Source organism: Leptopilina boulardi, unplaced genomic scaffold (assembly GCF_019393585.1).
Source record: "Leptopilina boulardi isolate dan_hultmark-lab unplaced genomic scaffold, ZJU_Lbou_2.1 LbouV2_112, whole genome shotgun sequence".
In the NCBI taxonomy this organism is placed as follows: Eukaryota; Metazoa; Arthropoda; class Insecta; order Hymenoptera; family Figitidae; genus Leptopilina; species Leptopilina boulardi.
In genome coordinates this window covers 2,468,354-2,494,760 of record NW_026137655.1, presented here as the reverse complement: position 1 = coordinate 2,494,760, position 26,407 = coordinate 2,468,354, and the positions used below count along the sequence as shown (strand labels likewise).

Below are 26,407 nucleotides of genomic sequence, written 5' to 3'. Positions count from 1 at the left end.
TTTTTGTTATTAAGTATATTATTATTTTATTATTATTATTCTTATAATTATTACGTATTTATTGTGCTCTCTTTTCATTTTTTGATAGATTTTTTTTTTAGTTTAACAGAGTTTACGTAAACGTCTCGTAAGTCGCGATTCCACGATTAAATTATTCCATCCCACGCAATTCTTCTGTGTATTAGTACGCTAATTTTTTAGGACTATCATTTTTTGCCCAATGGGTATCATTTTTTTTCTTTTTGTACAATTTTTTATTTATTGTCCGAACATTCCATTTTGTCGACAATTTTAATTTTTCCCTCCCACCCTCTCCCCTCATTTTTCTTGGCACTGAAAATCCACTCAAAACTTTTTTGATCCATTTTATTCATTTTTTTTTCAAATCTATGCCCAGAGAGATTTGAATTTAATTTTGTGAAAAAATACAAAAAAAAAAAAATGTAAAAACGATATTATTATATTTATGTATAGATGAAAGTCTCTATCAATCTCGGTCTTTCGTATATACTGCGTTATTTTATTTTTATAACCCCCCTTTCGAAGATAATTCAAAAATAAAAAAAAAAATTATCGTGTAAAGTGTATAAGGAATCAATAGGATTCTAATGAAATGTATTTAATTAATTTGATATTTGCGTACAATAGGTGTAGATATTTTTATATATTGTATTATGAAATGTGAAAAGCAAATAACGAGAATGAATTTGAAAGCAAAAGTAAAAAAAAAAACATTCTTTTTGCAAACGAAATTGGAGTTTTTTTTATTTCTATTTTCCTCCCTGAAATGTTTTTAATTATTTAATTATCAGTACTTAATTCTTAAATGAGAGAATATTTTAATTTTTCAATATTTGAAATTCAAAAAAATTAAATTTAATTGAATTTTGAAATAAATTAATGAGCATTTGAAGATTAATAAAAATTTACAAATATTTGTCGAATGAAGAGAAAATAAATGAATTAAATAACAATCGCCCTTTATTGCAGACAAACAATTTTTTTCAATAAGCCTATAATTACTAAATCAATAATATACATAACATGTTACTTTTCATTTATCTTGAGGTGTAGGTTGAATGCTGTCGGGAACTCTCTTGCCACGATTCATATTAGGATCAAATTCGGCCCAACGATAAGGATATGGTCCAGATTCTCTTGGTGTAACACCAATTTTACCGTGTCTACGTTCCCATACCATACGATGTTTTTGTTTCATTAATGCATTTCTTGAATTGGGCAACACACCAACATCTCCATCTATAATAAAAAAAATCAAAAATTAATTAAAATCTCAATAAACACAAAATAATAATTATCTTTTAATTATTTCATTAATTTTGAAAATTAATCTGCGTTTATTTTTAGTTTTACTACTGAATAATGTTTATTTATCATACATTTTGAAAACCAAGCTCCAGCTGCGTACTCATAGGCATCCAAAAGTGGTTGACATCTTTTTTGGTCTGCTTCGCCTTGATAAACGACACAATCTTCGTAACGTTGCTTCAAAATGTCACATATTTCACCGTCAACAATTCTGCATGACAAAATAAATTGTTTTATTTTTAAAAATACGTTCAATTCCAAAGTTCTTTTAAAGAATTCATCTATAATTTATTTAAGGAATCGATAGTGAAAAATAAAAAATTAAATTTAAATGACAAAATTTTATTAATTTGTTGTACCTATATCTGGAGATTAAAGATTTGGATCATAGGAAACTTGATTATAAGAAGGATTCAAGGAGACCAATAAAATCTTTTCTTTAATCCTGAAATTCATTATATAAAACAATGTATATAACAATTAAACTGAAACTATTTTGAATTGAAATAATTTTAACCGGCAAAATGAATGATAGTTTAAAAATGATTAAATGATCATTGAAATAATAAATAATATTTAAAAAAAGTCCTCACCTATCTCTTTTAAATTGTTCATCAGCTTCAAAAATACAAAGACGATCATCTGTATAACATTGATCGACTGTAGGAACTCGTCGAAATTTCTGATGATACCAAGGATATTTTTGTTGATTCGGTTCAACGATTTTTTCTGTTAAACATAAATATTGTTATATATTTCTGTTGACTAAAAAAAAAAAAATTGTCATCAATAGGGTGCAAATTAAAAAACTAATTGACAGGAATTAATAATATTAAAATTTCTAGTGAAAGCATATTATTGCTTTATATTTTTTAAATTTATAATAATAATATTTATTATTATTTAAAATCTGTTTACTTATTTAATATGAAATAAATAAGTTTGACAAAGTAAAAATTAGGATCACTTTAAGTGTCATAACCTATAAAATTGATTAGGTAATACCTCGAAAAATTGTAACAGGTCTATCAAAACAGTAGTGTAAAAAATCAGCTACACGTTCAACAGGACTTTTTTGATCCATTTTTACAAAATTATTAACAAAATATTCGGGAAAACAAAGTTTTACTCCGAAATGTTAATGTTTCTCCAGCGGACGATAAATGATAAAACTTGCGCACTCTTTATGTATATTTTCAAACTATTTTTTTCACTATGTTTACTTTTTTTAAATAATTATAATTCTTTTAATAATTATTATTATTTTATCGTTAAATATCTCCATATATTAATAAAACGTAATATTTGTAATTTATGTTTAATAATTTTTCTTAGACTTTTTTGTTTTGTAAATTTATATTTAAATCTAGGTTATTTTTTTTATTATATTGTTGAACCTTATGTTTCCAGTTTTATGTTGGTAAACATGCAAGACGCCATTGTGCTATAAAAGCAAATGTCACTAGGTAAATTCCTCCATTTTCTTGTAGGAAAGCGCTATGGTAAGTGTTAATTTGTGTTAAAAATAATCTCGTTTTATTTATTGCATCTTTCATTATTTTTTAAGATTAATTTGAAAAATTAATATTGTTTATCACGTTATATATAATAGTATCGACATTTTTTGGATTAATTTACATTTTCTGTAGAATATGGTACGTAGAGAAAAGCTAACCTCAATATTAAAGTTTTCTAACGCCTATACTATATGCCACGTGATGATAAATATTAATTTTACTTCAATGATGATTTAGATAATTAAAGTTTATGGTTTTTACTGATTAACCATGAAGATATTATTCTAGGGCGGTCTGAGATTATTTTTTTTCTTTAAACACTTTTATGCCACGTGTTTATGATTTCTTACAATTGTGATTTTTTTTACTTTCAGTCGCACAGAAAATTTAGCGCTCCTAGACATGGATCTATGGGATTCTATCCCAAGAAAAGATCAAGGCGTCATCGTGGTAAAGTAAAGGCCTTCCCCAAGGATGATCCTAACAAGCCTGTACATTTAACGGCATATATCGCCTACAAAGCTGGTATGACCCACGTTGTGAGGGAAGCCGACAGACCTGGTTCAAGTGAGTATTTGTACACTTTTATTTTATTTAAATTATATTCCTTAGAATATTCGGTGATTCAAATAAATTAGAAAAACTCGATGCTTTTGCTAATTTTGGATAGGTGTAGCAATACACTAGTCCGGAATTGGCAGCAGTTCTGGAGCTGCTTGATTTTTGTGCGGTATATTCTTATCTGCAGTGTCGTAAAGAAATTTTGTCCACCATTTTTTGTGGAAGTGATAAAAGCACGGCATATTCCTGAAACTTGTTGTAGTCCATTGGACTATAATCAATGAGATAAACCATGTCGAGTACAATTTTCATTTTCATTATACATTTTTTACGTTTTATTTTTATATTTGTATTGAAATGAAAATTTTCTTTTTAAAGAGGTCAACAAAAAGGAAATTGTCGAAGCAGTCACAATTTTGGAAACTCCACCAATGGTCGTTGTCGGTGTTGTTGGTTACATCGAAACTCCACATGGTCTTCGTGCTCTCACCACTGTTTGGGCTGAACATTTGTCCGAAGATTGTCGTAGACGATTTTACAAAAACTGGTAAATAATTTAATTTATTTTTTATCTTTGCTATGATCTGGGGAATATTTTTTTTAACAAACTCCATATTAATCTCTCCGCTCATTAAGATGAGAGTAAAATTGGAAATTAGTCTTGAAAGTTATGACTTTTATTTGGCTATTCCAAAATTGCGTTTGGTTTCCGCTCTATTAGAAGAAACCAGCGTATTTTCCAGTGTGTGCAGCGAACAAAGAATGGAGTCTGGTGAAATTTTTGGTAAATTTGAAATCTTTTTTTATATTTACAATTAGGGTATTAATTTCTACAAATTAAAGATTTTGAATTATAAAACTCGCTGGACACTCTGGTTTTTCGTTAGGGACATAAAACAAAATGGAGTTAATTTTTCTTTTAAAGGTACAAGAGTAAGAAGAAGGCTTTCTCTAAGGCCTCAAAGAAATGGCAAGATGATCTTGGCCGTAAATCCATCGAGAAAGACTTGAAAAAAATCGTCAAGTACTGCAAAGTCGTGCGCGTTATCGCTCATACGCAGGTAAATTATTTTTTGAAATGAAGATATTATTATTTAAAAATTTTATTTTTATTTAAATTAAAATCGACGCTTTTACCATTGTTGGATAGGAGTAGCAATACTCTAGTCTGACTTTGGTAGCGGTTTCGGAGCTGTTTGATATTGTGCGGTATATTCCTAACTGCAGCGTCGTAAATCAATTTTGTCCCCTATGAAAGTAGGAGTGATGAGAGCACGACATATTCCTTAAACTTGTTGCAAGTCCATTGGACAATGACAATGAGATAAACCATGTCTGGCACAGTTTTTAAATAATTTGAATATTTTTTTTTTATATCTTTTTATTTTAAGAAAAACAGATTTTATAAATTTGAAATTAAAACTTTTTTTTTTACTTAGATGAAACTCTTGAGACAAAGACAGAAGAAGGCGCACATTATGGAAATCCAATTGAACGGTGGAACAATCGAGCAGAAGGTCCAGTGGGCACGTGAACATTTGGAAAAACCAATTCCAGTTACAAATGTTTTCAGTCCCGATGAAATGATCGATGTCATTGGTGTAACCAAGGGAAAGGGATACAAAGGTAAATATCGTGAAGAAGAATATATTCTTTACCATTTTTTTGGACTTATGATGAAACAACATGATGTGCATTGTCTGACGACTCTGATGTGAACATCATGCTGCCTTCCTACTGATGTCCAAGCTTTCAAAAAGCTTATGTGTAAAATTATTCCTTTTTTCTAAATAAAATTTTTTGGGAACACAAATTTAGAAAAATTTATCACTTTACAGGTGTTACTTCTCGTTGGCATACAAAGAAACTCCCAAGGAAGACGCATAAGGGTTTAAGAAAGGTTGCTTGTATCGGAGCCTGGCATCCAAGTCGAGTATCCTTCACGGTTGCTCGTGCTGGTCAAAAAGGTTATCATCATCGTACCGAAATGAACAAGAAAATTTACAGAATTGGACAGGGAATTCATACCAAGGATGGAAAGGTAAGAAAATCTTGACGATTTCTCGGGAAAACTAAGCCTCATCCTTAAATTGATCTTTTGTATTTTTTAAAAAAAAAGATATAATTTAATAATCCATTCAAAAGAGGCAAAATTAAAATGGCTTGTAAATAGTTCCTGACGAATATTAAATATTGATTGGGACTCCCGAGCAAGCAACATTTATGGATTTTATTTAAAAGAAAATTAGAAATTTAATACCTAAGATATTTTTAATTAACTATTGTCTTTTTATTTTAGATTGTGAAGAACAATGCATCCACCGAATACGATCTTACTGAAAAATCAATCACTCCCATGGGAGGTTTCCCTCATTATGGTGAAGTCAACAACGATTTCATCATGATCAAAGGATGCTGTGTAGGACCTAAAAAACGTGTTCTCACTCTTCGCAAGGTACAATATTTACTAATTTAATAATTATTTTAAATGAAGAATAGTTATTTAAAACGTTAATATGATGAACTCAGAATAGAGCCAAAAAATATTCTGTATGACACAATTTGTGATCTTAAATGATAGGGCTGATAATTTTATACTTTTTTTAAAAAATGAATTTGTTGTTAATAAAATAATTAATAAGCGTTTATTTTTTCAAATTTCAGTCTCTTTTGGTTCACACGAAACGAGCAGCTCTCGAGAAGATCAACCTTAAGTTCATCGATACCAGCTCCAAATTTGGACATGGTCGCTTCCAAACTGCTGCTGATAAGGCTTCCTTCATGGGTCAACTTAAGAAGGATCGCATCCGCGAGGAACAAGCTGCAACCGCTGCTCCTACATCAGCTGCGGCACAGTAAAATCATATTTTGTATGATTGTCAATAAAAACAAAAAAAATTTTAAATATTCTTTTCTTTATTTCAATCGTAATTTTAATTTAAGTGATCATTTTTTAAACAAGTATTAAAAATTAATATTAATACTCCTTATTCTTATTGATATAGTTATTTTATTTAAAATATTAAAAAAGTATTTCCTTTTTTTTTAAATGAAATTTAAATTTGTAAATTTTGATTCGCATTTTATTGAATCTTTTATATTTTTTATAAATTCAGATTTGAAATTCGCGCTAAAAAATTCAAAAAAACGACGATCGGACATCTACCGGCACTTTAGTAAACTACAACATATTTGCAGTATCCGCAATGTTTAATACTCCATTTTAAAGTTAAATTTTAGATATTATTTAAATATACAAGTATTTACTTCAGTTATTACGTACTTGTAAGTCAAATTAATACGTTTTATAATTATTGTTCAAATACAGTAAATTCAGGAATTAACTTGACCGACGGAAGATGACGTCAGATTGAAATAATTACAATTGATCGTACGCAATCCAATCCCGAGGAAAGTGGACTGAGTTTGATGCTGAGCAGCTTTTTATTACTAATTCCCTTCAAAACGATTTCTCAAGTCTCTACTGTTTTGTTGTTCGTATACCATATTTTTAATCGGGAATACCTTGTGATCTTGATAAACGTAAGTTCTTGCAGTGTTTTTACATTATATGCGTTTATAATAACCTCGTTAGACGCCTTATTCTTATAATACCGACGATGTGAAAAAGAGTTCCAATTTTGCTTGACGCGTCACAAATGGAAGGCTCTCATGTCTTATTACGTGAAAAAAAAATCTGCCTTACACATATTCAAGGAATTGAATTAATTAGTTGATGACATTTATGACACACGTGTCCTTCCCTAATACATTTTACTCCTACGCAATTAATCAAGGATATATTTATTTACTTTCGTAATCTTAAGAAGTTTTCATATCCCAACATCATTATTTTTATTACTTTTCACATATATTTAATAAAATTATTTTTGTTAGTGAATACATTTACGTTTTTGGAATACTTTCTTGTGTTGTTTTTTTAAAACGCGTTTTTAAAAATAGTTTTAATTAAACAGAAGTTGATAAAAGTAACTGGTATTGTTTTGACAGATTTCTTTTTAAGTGTCAAATCTTTTGCTTGTAGAAAATGTCCTGTGGATCATGAGAAGAAAGTTTCTGTAGTTTTCATGAGTGAGTGATTATAGTTCGCGAAGCCATTCGCAAACTACAAAATATTTAAAGACTGATAAAGAAAGTGAGCGTGGAAATCGTATCAAAATGATGGATATCGACACTCCAGATTTTTCCAGCAAAGATGAAGAAATCCAGTTTTGGATGGACCTTGCCCATCAAATGCATCAAAGGTATTTTTTCAATAATTTTTTAGCTGTAATTTTTTTTCATTAAATTAAAAATTGCATAACATAAATAATTAAATGTTATTACATTTGATTTTTTTTTTGTTATTATAATTTCTCAATTTTATATAAATTTTGCCGCATTATTTGCAAGGTCAAGTCAATAATATTTTGTTGTGCAATAATAAAATTCTAGAAAGGAAGATGTTGAACGTGAACTGGAAGAATTCCAAGAAAATTCACAAATGTTGGAAAAGGAACTGGAAACGTCCTTGGAGCAGGCAGAAAAAACTATCAGAGAATTACAACAAAGAAATTGTAGGTTGGTTAATGAAGTAGAACAATTAAGGGTTCGTCAAGATCAGCAAGCTGCTGACTGTGCCATGTTTCAAACACGAGCTCAAGAACTTCAAATTCTTCAAGAGCAACAACTCAAATATATTCGCGAAATAGAGCAAAAAAATGATGATCTCGAAAGAGCTCACAGGTAATATAATTATTTCATTTATTTTAAATTTTTTTTAAGACATACTGTAAATAATTAAAAAAAATATTTCCAATAGAATAAGTAAAGCGACAGAAGAGGAATTTGAGGCGAAATTCAATCTTGAAATAGAAAAAAATGCGCTCCTTGAATCTGAATTGGACGAAAAGGATGGTTTGAAAGTAATTGTACAGAGACTTATGGACGAAATAAGAGGTAATTTTTCTTTTTTTAATTGAATAAATTTCAAATAAAATGACAATTATTTTTTTTCTTACTGAAGGCCTTAAGAGTATTTTTAACATTCTTATCAAAAAGGTTATTCAATTATCAAGAAAGGTCTGCGATATAGTAAATATTTTTAATGATATTATTTTAAATTAATTATTAGCTTTATTAATATGTTTTCTCTTTTTTTGCAGACCTGAAACAAGAAATTCAAGTACAAGAGAGACGACAGCCCGACAATGATAAATCAGCAGCTGATCGTGTTCGCAATCATGTTGACAGCAACAAACTTCAAGTTGAACTTGAATCACATACACCGCCCTCGAGTCCAATTGTCACTCAAAATTTAACGCCAACCGTCAATTCATCAACGCCTCAAACTAAGAGTAAGATTAACTCTGTCCTACGTAAAACAAAGGTTTTATTAACACATATTTCAAAGAGACGATTTTCATCGTCAAAATTAACTCCCGCGAAACAAATAGACGAGTCTCATAATTCAAGGAGAAAATCTTCTTTGTCAAATTTAAGTAACTCGTTATCAATTCCAGAATTACAATTCCCTCGTGAATATTAGGGATTTTCTTTTATTTATTTTTTTTTCATATTATTGTATTTGTACAGTAACCCTTCGTCATATCTACGTACATACGTCTTTTTTAGAAAAAAAACCTAATTCACTGATTTTTTGTTTCGAAATAAGTTACAATTATTTTCTTTTTTGTTAATTATTATTTATGACAAGTGAATAAAGACGTTTTTTCATAAAAATATGATTTTTTTTTATAATTTTATTTTCATTTAATTTCTAATTATTATTTTAATTTTTATTATTTATATTTGAATTACAATTATTATTTTTATCTATAATATTTAAATTACATTTTTTTTAAATATAACTAACATGAAATGTTCTGTTTTAATAATTAATATATGAACTTTATTTTTTGATTTATGGGTAAATAAATTATTAAATAATTATTAATTTTATCGTATTTGCTATTAGTTGCAAATGGCGTGGGGGGCGTGATTGGCAACAACAATAACAACATGAATCCCCCCTTGGCACCATGCACGAGAATATTAGCCATGAACATGATTGGTGACCTCATGAGAAAAGTTGGGGTGAGTATAATGAATTTATCTTTTTTTATTATCTAAACGTTAAATAATATTCTCACGTGAGAGACACGCACGATCTCTCTCTCTCTCTCTCGGCTTGTAGAACGACATTTATATCAGAGATGGGCCACAATTATTTATTATTAATTGCTTTATTCATTATTTATTATCTCGGTAATTATAACAATTTTTTTCTGTTTTTTAATAGAAATTTTTAATACAGTTTTAATTAATTAAAATAATTAAGATTTTCCAATTTGGTCCATCACTGAATATGACCACGTATATCTTTAAAATCAAATTTGAAACCAAAAAAATGAAAATTCCCAACTATTTGGATTAATTGTTATACATATATTGTAAAAGATTTCTTTATATTGATGTTTTTTTTTCCCAAAATTCAACTAATACCTGTGTATCGTATCTTTAATATATTTGTGACCCATTATTTTACTTATACAATTAATTCAAAATACCTTTTTAGTTTTCAGTTTGCATATATAGTAAAAATTGAAAGAAACCTGAATTGCTCGTTTTTTTTCCAAAAAATATGTTTTGTGAACGTTATTATTTTAGTATATATAGTGTTGGTGTGATGTAGCTCGTGTTTTGGTATAGCTTGACAGGTGGGTCTGTATAGACTGTAGGAGGGTGAAGTGCTCATGTCCAAGTGGAAAAAAGACGTATCCACAATCAACAACTGAAAAATCACAATCAATTCAATTAGATGCATCGCTCCAATGTATAAGACAACAACCTAAACCAACAAAAAGCTGATCGTTTGCACTACGACCCTCCCAATCTCCTTCGAAGCAGGTTTTTCATTTTGGTTTCTTTTATGTTTGCATGATGTTTTTTTGCTTTTCAAAATTTTTCCAAATTGTCTTGCTTATTCTTCCATTAATTATTATTTGTTGTTGTTGTCATTGTCCTAAAACAAAATCTTCTAATTTCATTCTAATATTATAATTTTAACATTAAATCAAAGTTTTCTTTTGCAAAACACCAAATATTTGAAAATTTCAGCAAACTAACTACATATATTTATTGGATAAACGTGGTCATCTATTGTAATTTAATCACCTTTTTTTTATTTAATTACATAATTTATTATCATATTAGTAATTTTTCATCAAAATTTTCTTTTCTTATATTTGATTTATTTTAATTAAAGAATATAAATAAAACGGAAGCCTTTTTTTTATCTCGTTATTGTGGGATTCTCCCTTAAACTAATTAACAATTGTTCTATATTTCAAAGAAAATCCAATGTAAAAAAGTAAAGTTTTATTTTATTACTTATTTATTCTCTTTTTTTAAGTAAAAATTGTAAAATTTACATTATTTTTATTTAAAATCTAAAAAATACTTGTAACTTGGAAAAAATTAAAAACAGAATAATTATTGAAAGTTTGTTGATTGAAATTATTAATTTTACAGGCACTGGAAAATAAATTAAATACTTGTCGTAATGCTTCACGGGAGGATCAAGCTGTAAGAGATCTCTACAGGTAACGCTTAATGAACTAATTAATAATTAGGATTGTGTCGTCTTTTTTAATTATGTCGTGTTCGTGTGGATAAAAAAAAATTGTAAATTAGTATTGATCATCCTCGATGCATGTTTCTGTGATTGTAAATTATCAGTAATTAATGCGTTTGAAACGCTTCATTTTAAGCAAATTATTTGTCAAAAGTGCGCGTATACAGCTTATATATATAGTGATGTTTTATCATTTTTTTTATTTCGCTTCTCATGTATAGAACAGTCATTGTGCTTCCTCTCATTAGTGATTATCACTATTTTAGATTATTTTTGTATAATTAGTGAAATTTTTATTTTATTCGAAGGCACTGATTTTATGAAAAATTTTTTTTTGGAAAATAGAATCAGTGCCTTCATTTATCTAGTTATTTTTTTAAAATATTTTATAAAATAACAAAGAAGAAAGAATACTTCTTTGATAAGCCTTTATAATTTTTCTTTTGAGAAAGAATTTTTTTAACACTATTTAAATACTATTATTTATTACTAAAACATTGATATCAGTTTTTTTTTATAATTTCGTATAATTCTCTTTACAGATTATTTTTATATTTTAACAAAATTTACAAAAAAATAAATATTCAATTTTTAAAAATATAATACGATTTTCATTTAATTTTTTTTTAATTTCAGAACCTAAAGCTTAAAATTTTCAAAAATATTTAAGTTAATTTTCTTAATTTTACTGTAGTAAATTAATAATTATATATGATGAAATTTAGCCTAAAAAGAATTTTTATTCTCTTACAAGGAAAATTATAAAGAAGTCATTGATGACGCTAATTCGTTAGACAATAATAGTTACTATCTAATTTTCATTTGTTTTACATATATTGAAAATTTAATTTATACTTAATATGCACCACATTTTTATGACATTATCATTTAAATAATTATATTAAGAATAGCGAACAATAATCCAGATAGAAAGTAAAATTATAAAAAAAATGTTTTAATTATTGTTAAATATCTATTTTAACGGAATGATGAAAAAATTATTTTTAATACATGCTTTCTATCGGGATTTTAGAAACAGGAATAAATTATACCCAGTGTACATTCCAAAAAAATATGGTGTATAGTGCAATTCACCTGTTCACGAGTACAATTTTAATTTATACTTCATAACTGCTTTAGAAAAATTATTATTAGGTACTAATGTAAATTATTGAAATTACTGAAACAATTTATAAAAAACGGACTATTTTTTTTTATTTCATTTGTTTTATTTCGTCTTAAAGTCGGCGAAGATTTTAGAAATTTTAAAGTACAATTTTTAAGGCTTTTATTTTAATTGATTATTATTAGTTAATAATATTTAATAATAAAAATAATCGAGTATCAAATAATTTTATTATGATATTCTTATTATTATTTATTAATTAATAATAAAAATATTCGAAAAAATTTATGAACAAAAAATGTTTAAATAATTTTTTTAAAATGTACTTCTCGTAATTTATTAAGTGACAATCTTAGATTGAGTCTAAGATTTTTTTTTTTGTTATCGACAATTATTATATTGAAATAAATGTTTCTTATTTTGTCAATGTGCTTGTCTTTGTTTTGTAATTTTTCTTTGGTAATACTAAATTATAATTAAGTAATTTAAATTTTTATTGCACAACTTTGCAAGGCTTTTGATTAAAAAATTTTCTCAGACAATGTGATAAGATCGAAGTTAAAGATTATTGTTTATTGCAATTGAAAGATATGAAAATTCAAATTTATTATAAGTTCTGTGTTGAGGTTGAAAATTTTTATTTTAAATAAGAAAAAAAAGGAAGAAAATTCTTTTCTGCATTCGCATGATGTATTTTTGTGTTCTGTGAATCGTAAAAAAATCTAAAATCTTTTCTGATGAATATTGAAAAATTTTGCATTTATTCTCGATTTAGGACAAGAAGACAAGTACGAGGCTTAGCAACAGGCAACAACAATCATATTCGATTGTAAAACAACTTCCGATCACAGTACGAAAGAAATGTGAGCTAGAAATTTTTTTTTCATATACAACATCTTGAGTTAGCAGTTTTTTTTTCATTTGTATAATCATCATTGAATGCATCAAACGATATTTAATCATTTTACTTGAAATGACGATCTTGTATTAGATATAGGAAGAAAGAACTATACTCTCTATTTATCTATTTCCTCATTTTAATAATCGTGACTGAAATACTCCTCTGCTAATTGCCCAATTAAAAAAAAAAATTGATTTCATAATTTTTATTCCAATGAAAAAATTAATATTCATAAGAATATTGATACTTTTGTAAATTTTTTTTTGCTTGAAAAAAATTGTTGACAAAGCAAAAAGAAAAAACGTTCTTTGACAATTTTCTCTGCAAAAATGAATTTGAAACTGAGTTTCTGTATTTTCTAAATATAGAAAATTTATTCATTTTATAAACTGCAATATAAGTTTTCTAAGTTTTGAAATTTTTATAAATTTTGAAACAAAATATGATTTTATTTTTGTAAATTTCTTTATAACTTGTATCAAGAAAATTGTGTTTTTCTTTTTAGTTTAACAATAACAGTTTAGAAAAGGAAATAGATTTTTTGTGTTAAAAAATTTTTCAAGAATTTTATGATTTATACTGTTGTTTGTGTGAATTTTTTGTAAAATTTTTAACAGTCAGCAAATGAGTAGAATTTTTTTGTAAATATACTTATATACATATATAAGCGTTAATTTATAAAGACCAAGATGTTTGTAAATTTGAGAGTTAATTGTTTTCGTGTTGTAGATATATATAATTATGAAATGTCCCCGAAGAAAAAAAACATTTTATTGATTAACTAATTTTCTATAAGTTTTGTAGAATTACAATAATTATTTGTTTCTTATGATGTGAAGAAAAAAAAAAATTTTTATAGCGGAGAAGAATGAACAGCAAAAAGATTTATTCAGAATGAAAAAAAAAAGAATGAAGTATTTTTACAATGAGTGACTGAATATTTTTGAACTGTGAGTTTGATAATCGAATTTTTTTTTTTGACAAAAAGAAATATCAAAATGTACAACGGATAATAATTTTTTATAATTCAAAATTCCTTATTACTAATGATAGCTTTATAGAAAAAAAAAAAATTCTTCGTATTCCCAGGATTATTTTCACGTATACTAATTATCAATTTTAATTATAATCACTGATGATTCATGAAACTGGTGTTTCATATGATTAATTAAAATTTTTAAATAAAAAAACAATGATTTAGGATAAATTTTAATATTCAGAGAAATTAAATAATCGCTTCGTTCCTTAAGCAGAGATTAAAAGAAAATTTTTTTTATTTAACAAAATTTAAATTGTCACTAATATTTTAATTGATTTTATTTTTGCAAAATTTTAATTTATTTCTTTGAAAAAAAGTGCAATAATATATTTATTCTAGAATTAAGTTCATATTTATTTTGCGAATTGTACAACTTTTTTTTCAACTTTGTGCTTTAAAATCATAATTTTTAACAAATAAAGTTAAAAAAAAAATATTTATTCTGTTTTCAATTTTAAAATTATTTGTTATCTCTTGTTTTATTGCAAAAGAAAATATAATAATTATACTATATTATTATGTATACTTTAAAAAAGAAATATATATATAAAAATATATTCAATAAAATTTTCGACCTAATTCTATAACGCGGGTTCATATATATTTGACTTCTCAGAAAATACCTCAAATATATTCAAAACAATATAGTTTTGTAGCCAAATTGTGATATACTCTGAATTAAAAATTGTATTGTCATTAAAATATGTAGAAAAAGTTGCTCCATCAGTTCTAGTTGTATGTTATATCGAATCATTTATAAAATAAATAAAAATTGCAAATTATAAAATTGTTTTTCCTAAAAAATTACAAAATGATTTTTATAAATCTATTTCAAGAAGAAAATGACCGCCTGTTCCTAATCTTATTTTTTAAAATGATTTTCTTTATTAATTTTCGTAAAATCAAACAATTTACGCAAATTCCTGATTTTTTCTACTTTTATTTGCGTACAACTTTAAAATTTATATAAAAATATGATGTCTAAATTAAAAATAAATTTTTCTTCAGTCTCCGTCATGTGCTGCCACCTAACACGTTGAAAGTACCATTTTGAAAAGTGTAACTTGTTCAAATATGTTAGAAATGTTTAACGTTTTGCAAATGCAAAATACCTATTTGTTAAAAATAATTGAAAAGAAATAGTAGTTTTCAATCACTTCAAAGAAAGAAAATTCTAATCATAAATCGTATAAAAAAACAAATTAAATGAGCACTCTTAAAAGATATAGGAAGATAAATGAAAGTAGAAACAAAATATTGTGTGTTTAATATTTATTTAAGAAATTAGGGAATTTTGTCACACAAAAACTAGGAAGGTCCCAGAGTCAATTAAACATAATTTTCATACAACCAGGTGTTAAAGTTACTTGCTATTTTTCTTTTACTATTGGATCAAACTATAGGAAACATCTTATTATCTAAAAGGACTCACTATTGTTTATATAGTTACAAGTACAATTATAAGAACGATCATGAGCAACGAGGGAAAAAAACGAATGACTGACTTTCATAAACAAAAATTGTCAGTTAACTAAAAAAAAAAAAAAAACAAGGAAATGAGAAATTGAAAAAACCCTTTTAAGAGAATTCGCTTCAATTTTTTATAAATTTTTTTCAATTTCTTTCAAAAAGTTTATCAAATTGTCATATCACAAATCTTATCAATGAAACTAGTGTTTGTTTTTTTTGTCAATTAACACCGCGATAGTAGTACTAACTTAAATTTAGCAAATTGATGAATACAAAAAAGATTTAAAATTACTGTAATTAGAATGAGATTCCAAAAAGGGTTGCTGATGAATATAAATTGATAACATGTTATTAATAAATCGAAAACGAGATTCCATGGGAATTTTCCTTCTTTTTTTTGTTTTTTGATAAAAAGCTATTTTGCAATCTATGCATCTAATTATGATTTTGCTATACGATTTTTTTTGATAGTGAAATGCAATGAAACATTATTAATTAGGGGAATGAAAAAAGTGTTTCTCATATCCACTGTTTTACGAATATTGATAATCATATCGATAGGTAGTAATAGTAATCGTTAATGTAATAATTAGGCTGCTTAAGCACGTTCACCACGAATTCGCCGAGCCAATTGGATATCTTTCGGCATAATTGTCACTCGTTTGGCGTGGATAGCGCACAAATTAGTGTCTTCGAAAAGACCCACCAAATATGCCTCGGATGCTTCCTGAAGAGCGCCAATAGCCGCACTTTGGAAACGAAGATCAGTTTTGAAGTCCTGTGCAATTTCACGAACTAATCGTTGGAAGGGCAATTTTCTGATCAACAATTCAGTGGACTTTTGGTATCTTCGAATTTCTCGAAGAGCAACAGTACCGGGCCTGTAATCAAATTAGTTAAATTAGTATAAAATTAATTTTATTAAAATTATTCTTATTAATTAGTTTTTTGAATAATAAATTCAATTTGAAGAAATTTTTTAAGATTTTATCACAGAAAAATTAATTATTACCTATAACGATGAGGCTTCTTGACTCCTCCGGTGGAAGGTGCACTTTTACGTGCTGCCTTTGTTGCGAGCTGTTTTCGGGGAGCCTTTCCTCCGGTAGATTTACGCGCGGTCTGCTTTGTACGAGCCATGATTTATCCTAAAAAAAAGATATAAATTTTAGAAAAAAAAAATTCTCAATGAAGTTTAAATTAAATTCGTAAAGGACATTGAAACCTTGAAAAGCGTGGGTTCAAACTAAGGGTGGATGAACCCCAAAACACAACAATCCCCCTCTAAAAAACGCGATGTGCAGACAGACCCACAGACAAGCGAGTCGATCGTAAACCCCGTATTCTGCGCTCCTTTCTTCTGACACAAAGAGATTGGGGGGGAGAGAGAAAGAGAAAAGTGGGGGGGAGGTAAACAAATATCAAAGTGGGAGATAAATAATACGAATGGTGGGAGTCAAACCCGGTTAAGACTTATGCAGCGGAATCGCGCTCCAAGGAACGCCATCGCGTTGCGCAATGCACAAACTTTCGTTCCTCTTGCAATGGTTTATAGAAGAAAAAAGAGAGAGACGTGTTTCCGGATGAAAATTCGAATCTTAATTATTAATTTTTCGCGTTGCCCATTCAATTAAAAAAAAATAATTGTCACACTTTCACGAAAATTTTGTTAAAATTTATCAAATTACACAAATACAACATGTGCTCTTGTTATCGGAAAAGACGTCAACCGCACAGAACAATATTCCCTCCAAACATATAACGTCAATCACACAAAATGGTGGCGATGGCACCAAAATGCTTTGCCGCGAAAACGTATAGCATTTTCCATTAATTTTTCCAATTTTATGCACAAATTTATCACTAAAAAATCGTTATTTTCGTTAATTGCATCAAGTTACGAGATTTAATGCAACTTTTCGATTGTTTACTCACCTTTCTCCAGGTATATGTCACGAAAAATACGGAGGTATTACACAAACGATTCCTTGTACTTGGATGGCAGTGGATGCTCTCCTCACCTCACCGCTCTCATCTACCGATTCATAACTCCCTTGTCCCTACCCTAACTAAACCCCCCTAGAAACTAAATAGTATAGTTGACAACCAATTGCCAAGCTGAGTTTAGAGACAATTTAAATTTCCTCCAAATTGATTGGTTTTCAAAGAAAGATCTAAAACAATTGTCTATGTTTCTCAATTGAATTCTATTTTCATTACTCTTAATTCCGTATTTTAGAAATTTCAAGAAGCATTCCCCCCCTTTTTATCTGAGGGGGGGGCGTGTATCTCGCCTAATGTCTAGGAAAATCCACGTATGGACTTCTGGCTGGTAACAGACATCGATCGATTAACTGCCTTTCTTCATAAATAATGAAATGACAAAATAATTACATCCGTTTGTTAATCAACTAATTAGAGTTCAGATAATAACGTGAAATGAACGATGTAATATATAAAATAAAATTTATAATATATTGTAAATTAAATTTACTTTTTATGAATATAACAGTTCGATTACTGTTAGTAATTAGTGGAAAATTATTATGACCGATAAAAAGCTTATAATTCCTTTAAACAATAGAATTTTCGCAGCAATTAGAGCGCGAAATTAATTTTATCACAACATTTTTTCTAAAAGTTTAATATTAGAAGTCAGTCTTGAAATTACAGAAAAGTATATTAATTATTTTTAAGTACATTAAAAATAGTAACGTGGCATTAATTAATATTGTAAAATAAAAATTTTCTTCAATAAATAAAATAAATTTTTTAAATATAAAATAAAGTATCAACACACAAATATTCTTTTTGCAGAATTTATTGGCTCGATAATAAAGATACTAAATAGTTTTACAAATGTAGTATTATTACATTATTTTTTAATCGTGAATTTCCATTTCTTAGATAATTTTTTTTTTTTGTTTAAAAAAAAGACTATTTATTTCACAACAGCAGCGTTGATACAAGTACAAGAAGATTTGTCAAAAGTAAAAAATAATGGGTCTAATTTTTACAGTAAATACTTGAGTAATATTATAATACATTTTTTTCAAGATATCTTGTAGTGATTATTGCAAATTAAAATCTTTAAAAAATTAACATACATGAAAAACGAATAACGAGATCAAAATGACAGCTGAATTAGGGATTAATTAGCATATTATATAAAATAAAAAGTTTTTAATTGTACGATGAATTCTGTGACTAACAATAAGTGAATGTTATTCATTTTTCATATTGTATCTTCGATTTCTTGCAATTTTTTCTTCTTCTTCTTCATCATCTTTATCATCATCTTCTCATTTATAATCACACTTAACTACAATAGTGCAAGTCTTAAACCTAGACATCAAAAATTTACGAACTTACAAGTAGACAATTGTTTTATAAAACAAAAGTCTACAAGAATTACGTAAATTTTCATGTGAATACAAATTTACGTCATCTAGAAAATACAATAAGTAGCCAAAATTTAATGGCAAAAAACTGTATTTGAAATTGACATTTTCTAAATATTACATTATCTAAAAGCTAACCTATAAAATTACACATTAAATATACTCTATTTTTTTTTAATGTGAAAAATCATTTTTGACAAAACTATACATCAAAAACAATTTTTCTTCTATTTAATAAAGGGGAGGGAAAACTTATCACAATGAAAGAGCAATCATTTAAACTTGTTGAAACAGGAATTTAAAAATGAATATTTCATTGTTATTCCATTAATCAAAAAAGTTAAAAAAAATTCTTTGCATCGCGATAAAAAAAAAAGTCAACATCTACTTGAAAGCAGTTGTGTAAGAAAAACCTGATTTATACTAAGAATTTTTTTATTATAGCTTCTTGTTAAACAAAAAGCTATTTCTAAAAAATATAAACGTACAAAAATAACTCAATTTTTAAAGCAATCTTTTACTCAAAATAAAAATTACATGTTCTGAATTATTTATTAAATAATTAAATGAAAAAAAAATTATGTCAAATGTTGCATTTCATTAAGAATTTGTCTAGGTTTAATTTTTAGGAGTGCTTGGCAGTGAGGGACAGAGAATAAAGAAACATATTTTTGCAAAGAAATCGCGTGATACATTGACAAAAATAATGTTCGATAAAATAAAAAAATTTATAATAAAAAAGAGAAAAATAAGAGAAAACTTAAGCACGTTCACCACGAATTCGTCGAGCCAATTGAATATCTTTGGGCATAATGGTTACCCGCTTAGCGTGAATAGCGCACAAATTTGTGTCTTCAAAAAGACCAACCAAATATGCCTCAGATGCTTCCTGAAGGGCACCAATGGCCGCACTTTGGAAACGAAGATCAGTTTTGAAGTCCTGTGCAATTTCACGAACTAATCGTTGGAAGGGCAATTTTCTGATCAACAATTCAGTGGACTTTTGGTATCTTCTGATTTCTCGAAGAGCAACAGTACCGGGCCTGTAATCGAATAAATTAAATTAGTATAAAATTACTTTTATTAAAATTATTTAATGAAATACATTTATGACAGTGCGAATAGATATTTAGTTAGTTTATCGCAGAAAAATTAATGATAATTACCTATAACGATGAGGCTTCTTGACTCCTCCAGTGGATGGTGCACTTTTACGTGCTGCCTTTGTGGCAAGTTGTTTTCGGGGTGCTTTTCCTCCCGTAGATTTACGCGCTGTCTGCTTAGTACGAGCCATTTCTGAAAATATCAAATTCATTTAAATTCGGAAAATATACCAAAACCTTATTTGATTAAAAAAAAAGTTATTTCAATAATTTTATAAAGTAAAATAAATTATTTTTAATAAAACTGTTTAATTTATAATTAATCAAACAAATTAAACAATTAAGTTACTTAAATTTAAAAAAAAAAAATTGTAATTACTGCGTCAATAATGAAGATATTTTGTAAATTAATGCTAATTTAACTGAAAAACAATATTTTTGCTTGTAATAAAAGATTCAAGGTCACTAGAGAAAAATAAATACATATAATCATAAATCCTTCAGCTTTCTCTATTGTAAAAACACACATTTTCTTATACAATCAAAATTATGAATAAAATAAAATTCAACACCAAAACTTATTCACTTTTTCAAGAGAATATAATTACAAATTTTTTCAGGATGAACAATGCCCTGAATATAACTGAAATTAATAAAAAACAAAATTTCAAGATAAATTATCCAGATAAACGTTTATTGACATTTTTTAAATAATAAAATAAATTTAAAAAATAGACTAGAATATAAATTAAGTTAGATAAATTAGAAAAGGTATATAACAAAAAACTGGGAGGGACTATCATGTCAATAGACGCGATATGAGAGAAATCCCGCTTTTTTTCATTAACTATATAAATGTTAGATTTTATCACCAACATATGAATTTCGACCTTCTTTTTATTAAGAAAAACAAGCTAAAAATATATTTAGTAATTTTCCATTCACAATAAAAATCAAAGACAATATGCATGGAAAAAATACAATATTGATAAATATTTACAGCTTTCCCTCCAACAGGGAACATGAACAATTATCAAAATGGCGGATGTAGTCACACTTTAAGATGAAAAGACGCTATTGCGAAAACTCTTATTACGTTAATTATCGCGACACAAAATATTAAAATATCGTATAAAAATTATTGTCCCTCAATAAATATCACAATAATTTATGAAAATACACGTATCTTGTTTGATTGGTCTTACCTTTTTAGTAATTTGCTGAAGACGGTTGTTGATTGAAACAAAGTTCACAACTTTCACTTGCAACGGCTGATGCAAAACTGACGGATTTTATTCAATATCCACTGATGCGCGCTCTGGTGGTAGAAAACAACAACTTTAGTAAAACGCATTCTGATTGGCTAAAATGAACCGGAAGTCTATTCATTAGCGCCAGTAGTTAACTGTGTTAGATTGCAAAACTTCCATCTTGCGCAGTCAATTTTTTTCCATCAACCAATAGAAAATCTCTCATTATTCAAAAAATTGAATTTGTAAAATTCAAATTTTACGGTCCTATTTCTCAATATAATAAGAAAAGATATAAAATTAACAACTTACTAAAACATATTTAATTAAAAAAAAAATCGTTACATACTGGAAAATTGGTAAATAAGGTAAAAACTTTTCTTTTATTTTCATAAAATAGGATTCAGAAATAATTTCTTAAAAAAATTCGTTTTCGTTAAAATGAATATTGAATTAAATAATGTATTCTCTTATATTTAATAATTTCAATTTATTGATTTACAATACCTATTTTTATTATATTACACTACCTATTATAATTATAGCATAAGAAGCAGTAATGAAAATTCGTTCTACGAATTATGTACGTCGTAAGATATCATTACTATAATGTATAAACTTTCAGTCATCAAAAAAATATTAGAACAAAATTTATTTAACGATTACAATAGCTACTAAACTATCTCGGTCTTAATTTCATTAATTAATTCTTTCTTGCCAAAAATATCGGTTTTAAATATTTCTGTTTTTTATTCGAACGACATTTGCTCACAATTTTTCTTTTTTATTTTATTTATTTTTTTTTTTTTTTTTGCTATTCAATTTGTACTGACATTTATTAGAATTCACTACATTTTACTATGTAGAATTTTACAATTTAAAAACAAACAAGTTTTATTTTTGAAAATTAAGTCTTTTTTTAATATGCGTCAAGATAATAAGTTGTTTTATATCTTTTTTTTTTTTGCCCATATCTATTATTTCTATAAAAAGTAATTAATTTCTTTTTTTGTGCCGGTTTTTATTTTTTTTTCTCTTATTTAACAATCTAAGCGATAATTAATTAAAAAACATTTCGATAATTTGTACACGTACCGAAAATTCTTTGAGAGTTTTGCACTTAGAACAATACCTTTCTTTTTTTTGTACGCAGCATCAGACTTTTATATATTCAAAAACAAGAAATTCGCTTATAATGCGATCTTGGCTTTTGTATTTGATAATGACATAATTAGCAATTAGAAAAAAAAAATTAAAAGACAAACAACTACCTAGTTACTGTTATCACTAAATTCAAAAAATCTTGGATTAAGAATAAAAAATCTCTTCTTCATAAGAAATAAAAAATTCAAAAATAGTTTTTAAATCAAATTAAATTTGAAATTGAAACGTTCTTTTTTAATATTTTTATTTTCATCAAAGAAAATGATTTTTATACTTTTTGCAAATTATTTTCAAAAAACGAGATTCTTTTTTAAAAATTATGAAAAAGATTTTTAAAAAATTAACATTAAAAAGAGATCTTCTTTTAAATTATCAAAAAAAAAAGAAAGAGATCTCATGAAAATTGTGTCTTTAAAAAGAAAGACGAAAAAAAAAAAATTGTGTACAGCCTCGCAGAACGCATGATAAACAAAATTAAATGCATGTATTATGAAAATATCAGTGACATCACAAAATCAGACAAACCACAGTTGAAAATCTTATAAATATAAACGCCACCTTCATTACATTTTTTTATTTGAATAATCTAAAATTGAACTTCTTGTCATATTTTGTTGTTATTAAAAAAATAACTGTGAGGTCCCACACGAATCGAGTTAATTAAACTCACAATATTATTATTCATTTTTTTTTCTATTAGATGCAAGACACGCATACAATACATTCGGTGATTCAGACACCAAACAGTGAAATTTTTTTTTTTTTTTTTTTTTTTTTTTGACAGAAATACGAATTTTTATCGCCCTTTCGATTTGCGCTTTATACATATACATATAGGTAAGAAAAAGAGCTTTTATTTATCGACGATTCTCTTAACTTGAATTAAGTCTCGAGAAAAAAAAGCATTGTCATTTATTTTACATGTGTTATATCTTGAAATCGCAGTCTTCAGACCATTATAGAAAAATTTTATCTGAGGTATCTTAAAAGTCGTATATTGTTGTAGTTTATTTCTAATATATATAATATATTTAATCATATATTTATATATTTGTTTTAATTATTAACTTACATATATGATTGAGTTACATATGTGCAATGCTTTTTTTAAATCGAGTTTTAAATTCAATTACAGACCGTTTATTAATTTTTTTTTTTTTACGTATTATAAAAGAATAATTACAATATGCTCAAAGCGGTTACTTCATTTATATAAGATTTTTAAAAACGTACAAAAATCCAATTATTATTATTATTATAATTATACCAAACAGTCGGTGATATGAGTTGAGAATCCTTTCGGGTATACATATAAAATGCACACACATATAAGAAGTAACCACAACCAGAACGACAGACCATTTTGAAAATCTATTAAATTTGTTAATACCGTCTATTATCATTAATATTGTATTACATGCTACGGATAATTCAATAATATTTTATTTATTGTTTCGATTTGACAGAGTGGCCACGGAAAGATTCCAAAATAATAATATTGATAAGTTAATTTTATATTTTTTTTTATTTCATATTCACAATGACTAGTGTCCTTTTTTTTAAGAACTTTTTTAGAAAATTGATATTTTTTTCCTTTTTTTCCATTCTCAGCCACTCTGTTCGGATTCAGAATGATCCACAAATTTATAGTCTTGAAATTTATTTATCTCAAGAAAGGAGAAATATAAAATTGACACACATTTAAATACTAAACATTTAATTTTTTTTTTTAAATTTTAATTTTAGTTTTTTTTAAATTTATTTACGATTTTTGTATTTTTGAATCATCTAAATTTTCAGTTTAAAATTTTTCATTTTAGAAATTTAAATATTTTAAAAATCCATTATTTACTTGTACTAGATATTTTAATTGTAAATTCTATTTATCAGCAAAGCCAATTATTATCCATTAGTAGACATTTACAAATATAATGATAAAATTACGAAAAAATTTCGATGTCCTTTCTTCAGATGGAATTAAGTAATCATGATGATATAGATTAAAATTTGTGGAATATCTGTTTTTTTTTCTTTTTTAAATATAATAAATAGCACATTTTGTTTTAACACCGCAAGCTAATACGAATATATTTTGTATATTTTTTTTCTTTTCTTGCCCATAAAGTCAAATGACTTGCTTTTCTCATCCTTGTTTTTTTAGAGTGACATCTAGATCAAGCTTATATAATATACTTTTATTTATTTTTATAAACATTTGTCTTTTATTCATCTTTCGATTTCACCATAGACGTGTTTTCTTTTTCTTCTTCTTCTTCTTTAGGCTACGCAAACATTGAATTATTGTTCCGGAAGACGGTTTTGTCTCATATTTATTGCAAAAATATTTAAACGCTTCTTTTAACAGGCGCGTTTCTATTGGATTCTGCATTATGCATTAAATCCCGTCGAACTTTTTTTTTTTTTTCTCTCTATCTTTGTTGAAATAAATTTTTTTTCTTCATATCTTCGGAGGGGAGATATTTAAAAACTTTAAAAACGTTACAACTATTACAGAGATGCAGAATTCACAATAGAAATCGAAATATGTAACAGTTCATTTCCATTATCAATTTGATAACTATAGTATGTACTTTCTTAATTCTGCGATAATGACTTTAATGCTGAATTAAAACTTTTCATTTTATTCACAGCACAAGGATTTTTTTTTAAAGTAAAATAAATAGTAAAATCTTTACAAAAATTTCACAAAGGAAAATCATTAAATGAAACAAAATTTGGTCCCTTAATAACCTTTTCATTTGAAAAATACAAAACACTTTGATTGAAAATGCAAAATTCTGATAGAAAATTTTGTCTGTGATAAAAAAAAGATTTAAATAGAAAATATTGTAAAATAGAAAAATGCTTTTAAATTACAAAAAATTCTGTTTGAAATACAATTTCCATTACAAAATTCCATAATAATTTTTCAAAAAATCCTTGAGTTGCAAAATGAATTTTTTTTTTTGCAAAAGTATTCGCTCAGCAGAAAATGTCAGAAAGTGAAAGTAATAGATAATATTACAATAATAAATTTGAAAGGTCGAATATCAAAAACTACAATTGATTATACAGATGATTTGGATTGACAATTATTATCGACAAATTTGTAATAAAAATGATATATATATTTTTTAAAGTTCCTCAATATTATTATTTTTACACAATCTATTATCGTCAAAGTAGCCTAGTGATTATGTGTAGGTTTATTTTATTTTCTGTACTGTGCAAATAATTCTTCTGTTTAACGAGTTTTCTTTTTTTTTTTTTTTAATAAAATTTCTTTTATCGTTACATTGTTCATTAAAAATGTGCCTTGTAAATTTATATAATCTCGATTATAAAATAAAAAAATAAAATCATTTCAAGAAAGCATTAAAAAATCAGAGAAGAATCATTCGCACAAACAGGCCATTACACGTCGCTTTTTTGTATTGTTTCACGATTTTTTTCAAAAATATATAATATATAATATTTATTAATTTTGTCTGCCCAATTATTGGCTGTCTTTGTTTTGATGAAGAATAAAATCATTTTTAAGCTCTTTATCGAAATTTTTTTCATTATTAAAATCTTTAATATATTAATTAATATATATTAATTATTAATATCTAATTATTGATACATAATTATTAGTATATAATTATTAATCATATATAATTTATATATTAATATATCAATTATTTTTTATTTCTATTTTCAATTAAAAAAATTATTACGAAAGCAAAGAAACCAATAAAGGGGACAGAATTTTTATCTTTTTTTGTTTATAAATATTCAACTGTGTAAGTTTGTATTGGATAAGTAATAATAGCTAATCATTCACTTTGTTACTCTCCTATTAACCTATTTGTAGCTAAATTTGTCGTTCTCACAATAATTTAATTTCATAATTATTAATATGATCGTA

The 26,407-nt window shown here is 26.4% G+C and overlaps 5 protein-coding genes and 1 non-coding gene across 9 annotated transcripts; 3 read left to right on the top strand and 3 right to left on the bottom strand.

Annotated features, from left to right (window-relative positions):
• Positions 1-963: 963 nt before the first annotated feature.
• LOC127278767 (NADH dehydrogenase [ubiquinone] 1 beta subcomplex subunit 10) lies at positions 964-2,518 on the bottom strand. Its single transcript, XM_051300626.1, has 4 exons — positions 2,335-2,518; positions 1,923-2,058; positions 1,401-1,540; positions 964-1,260 (listed from the first exon to the last, which is right to left on the bottom strand). The coding sequence occupies exons 1-4, from the start codon at positions 2,411-2,413 to the stop codon at positions 1,055-1,057; spliced, it is 561 nt and encodes a 186-aa protein (XP_051156583.1). The 5' UTR covers positions 2,414-2,518; the 3' UTR covers positions 964-1,054.
• Positions 2,519-2,697: 179 nt separating this feature from the next.
• LOC127278762 (60S ribosomal protein L3) lies at positions 2,698-6,312 on the top strand. The gene is made up of 8 exons (XM_051300612.1): positions 2,698-2,831; positions 3,221-3,413; positions 3,786-3,954; positions 4,333-4,468; positions 4,847-5,033; positions 5,246-5,448; positions 5,707-5,862; positions 6,072-6,312. Exons 1-8 carry the CDS (start codon positions 2,829-2,831, stop codon positions 6,264-6,266), a joined length of 1,242 nt encoding a protein of 413 aa, XP_051156569.1. The 5' UTR covers positions 2,698-2,828; the 3' UTR covers positions 6,267-6,312.
• On the top strand, positions 3,072-3,148 carry LOC127281842 (small nucleolar RNA U43). The gene has a single exon (XR_007843102.1). It is a non-coding gene; the product is annotated as a small nucleolar RNA U43 (small nucleolar RNA).
• A 441-nt stretch (positions 6,313-6,753) lies between the features above and the next one.
• LOC127280479 (nuclear distribution protein nudE-like 1-B) lies at positions 6,754-15,984 on the top strand. Of its 2 annotated transcripts, none has more exons than XM_051303493.1 (8): positions 6,754-6,950; positions 7,453-7,672; positions 7,863-8,153; positions 8,230-8,366; positions 8,573-8,764; positions 9,385-9,503; positions 10,119-10,316; positions 10,941-11,017. In XM_051303493.1, exons 2-7 carry the CDS (start codon positions 7,587-7,589, stop codon positions 10,275-10,277), a joined length of 984 nt encoding a protein of 327 aa, XP_051159450.1. In that variant the 5' UTR covers positions 6,754-6,950; positions 7,453-7,586; the 3' UTR covers positions 10,278-10,316; positions 10,941-11,017. The 2 variants fall into 2 exon arrangements, with proteins under 2 accessions (XP_051159450.1, XP_051159458.1); XM_051303501.1 differs by lacking the exon at positions 10,119-10,316 and adding an exon at positions 12,945-15,984 and having other exon boundaries at positions 6,768-6,950; positions 10,941-11,011.
• LOC127280498 (histone H3.3A) lies at positions 15,365-21,370 on the bottom strand. Of its 3 annotated transcripts, none has more exons than XM_051303536.1 (3): positions 21,289-21,370; positions 16,592-16,727; positions 15,365-16,460 (listed from the first exon to the last, which is right to left on the bottom strand). In XM_051303536.1, the coding sequence occupies exons 2-3, from the start codon at positions 16,717-16,719 to the stop codon at positions 16,178-16,180; spliced, it is 411 nt and encodes a 136-aa protein (XP_051159493.1). In that variant the 5' UTR covers positions 16,720-16,727; positions 21,289-21,370; the 3' UTR covers positions 15,365-16,177. The 3 variants fall into 3 exon arrangements, with proteins under 3 accessions (XP_051159493.1, XP_051159483.1, XP_051159501.1); XM_051303526.1 differs by lacking the exon at positions 21,289-21,370 and adding an exon at positions 17,515-17,682; XM_051303544.1 differs by lacking the exon at positions 21,289-21,370 and adding an exon at positions 16,805-16,942.
• Positions 18,383-21,414, bottom strand: LOC127280491 (histone H3.3A). Its single transcript, XM_051303514.1, has 3 exons — positions 21,289-21,414; positions 20,147-20,276; positions 18,383-20,023 (listed from the first exon to the last, which is right to left on the bottom strand). The coding sequence occupies exons 2-3, from the start codon at positions 20,272-20,274 to the stop codon at positions 19,741-19,743; spliced, it is 411 nt and encodes a 136-aa protein (XP_051159471.1). The 5' UTR covers positions 20,275-20,276; positions 21,289-21,414; the 3' UTR covers positions 18,383-19,740.
• Between the last annotated feature and the right edge of the window lie 4,993 nt (positions 21,415-26,407).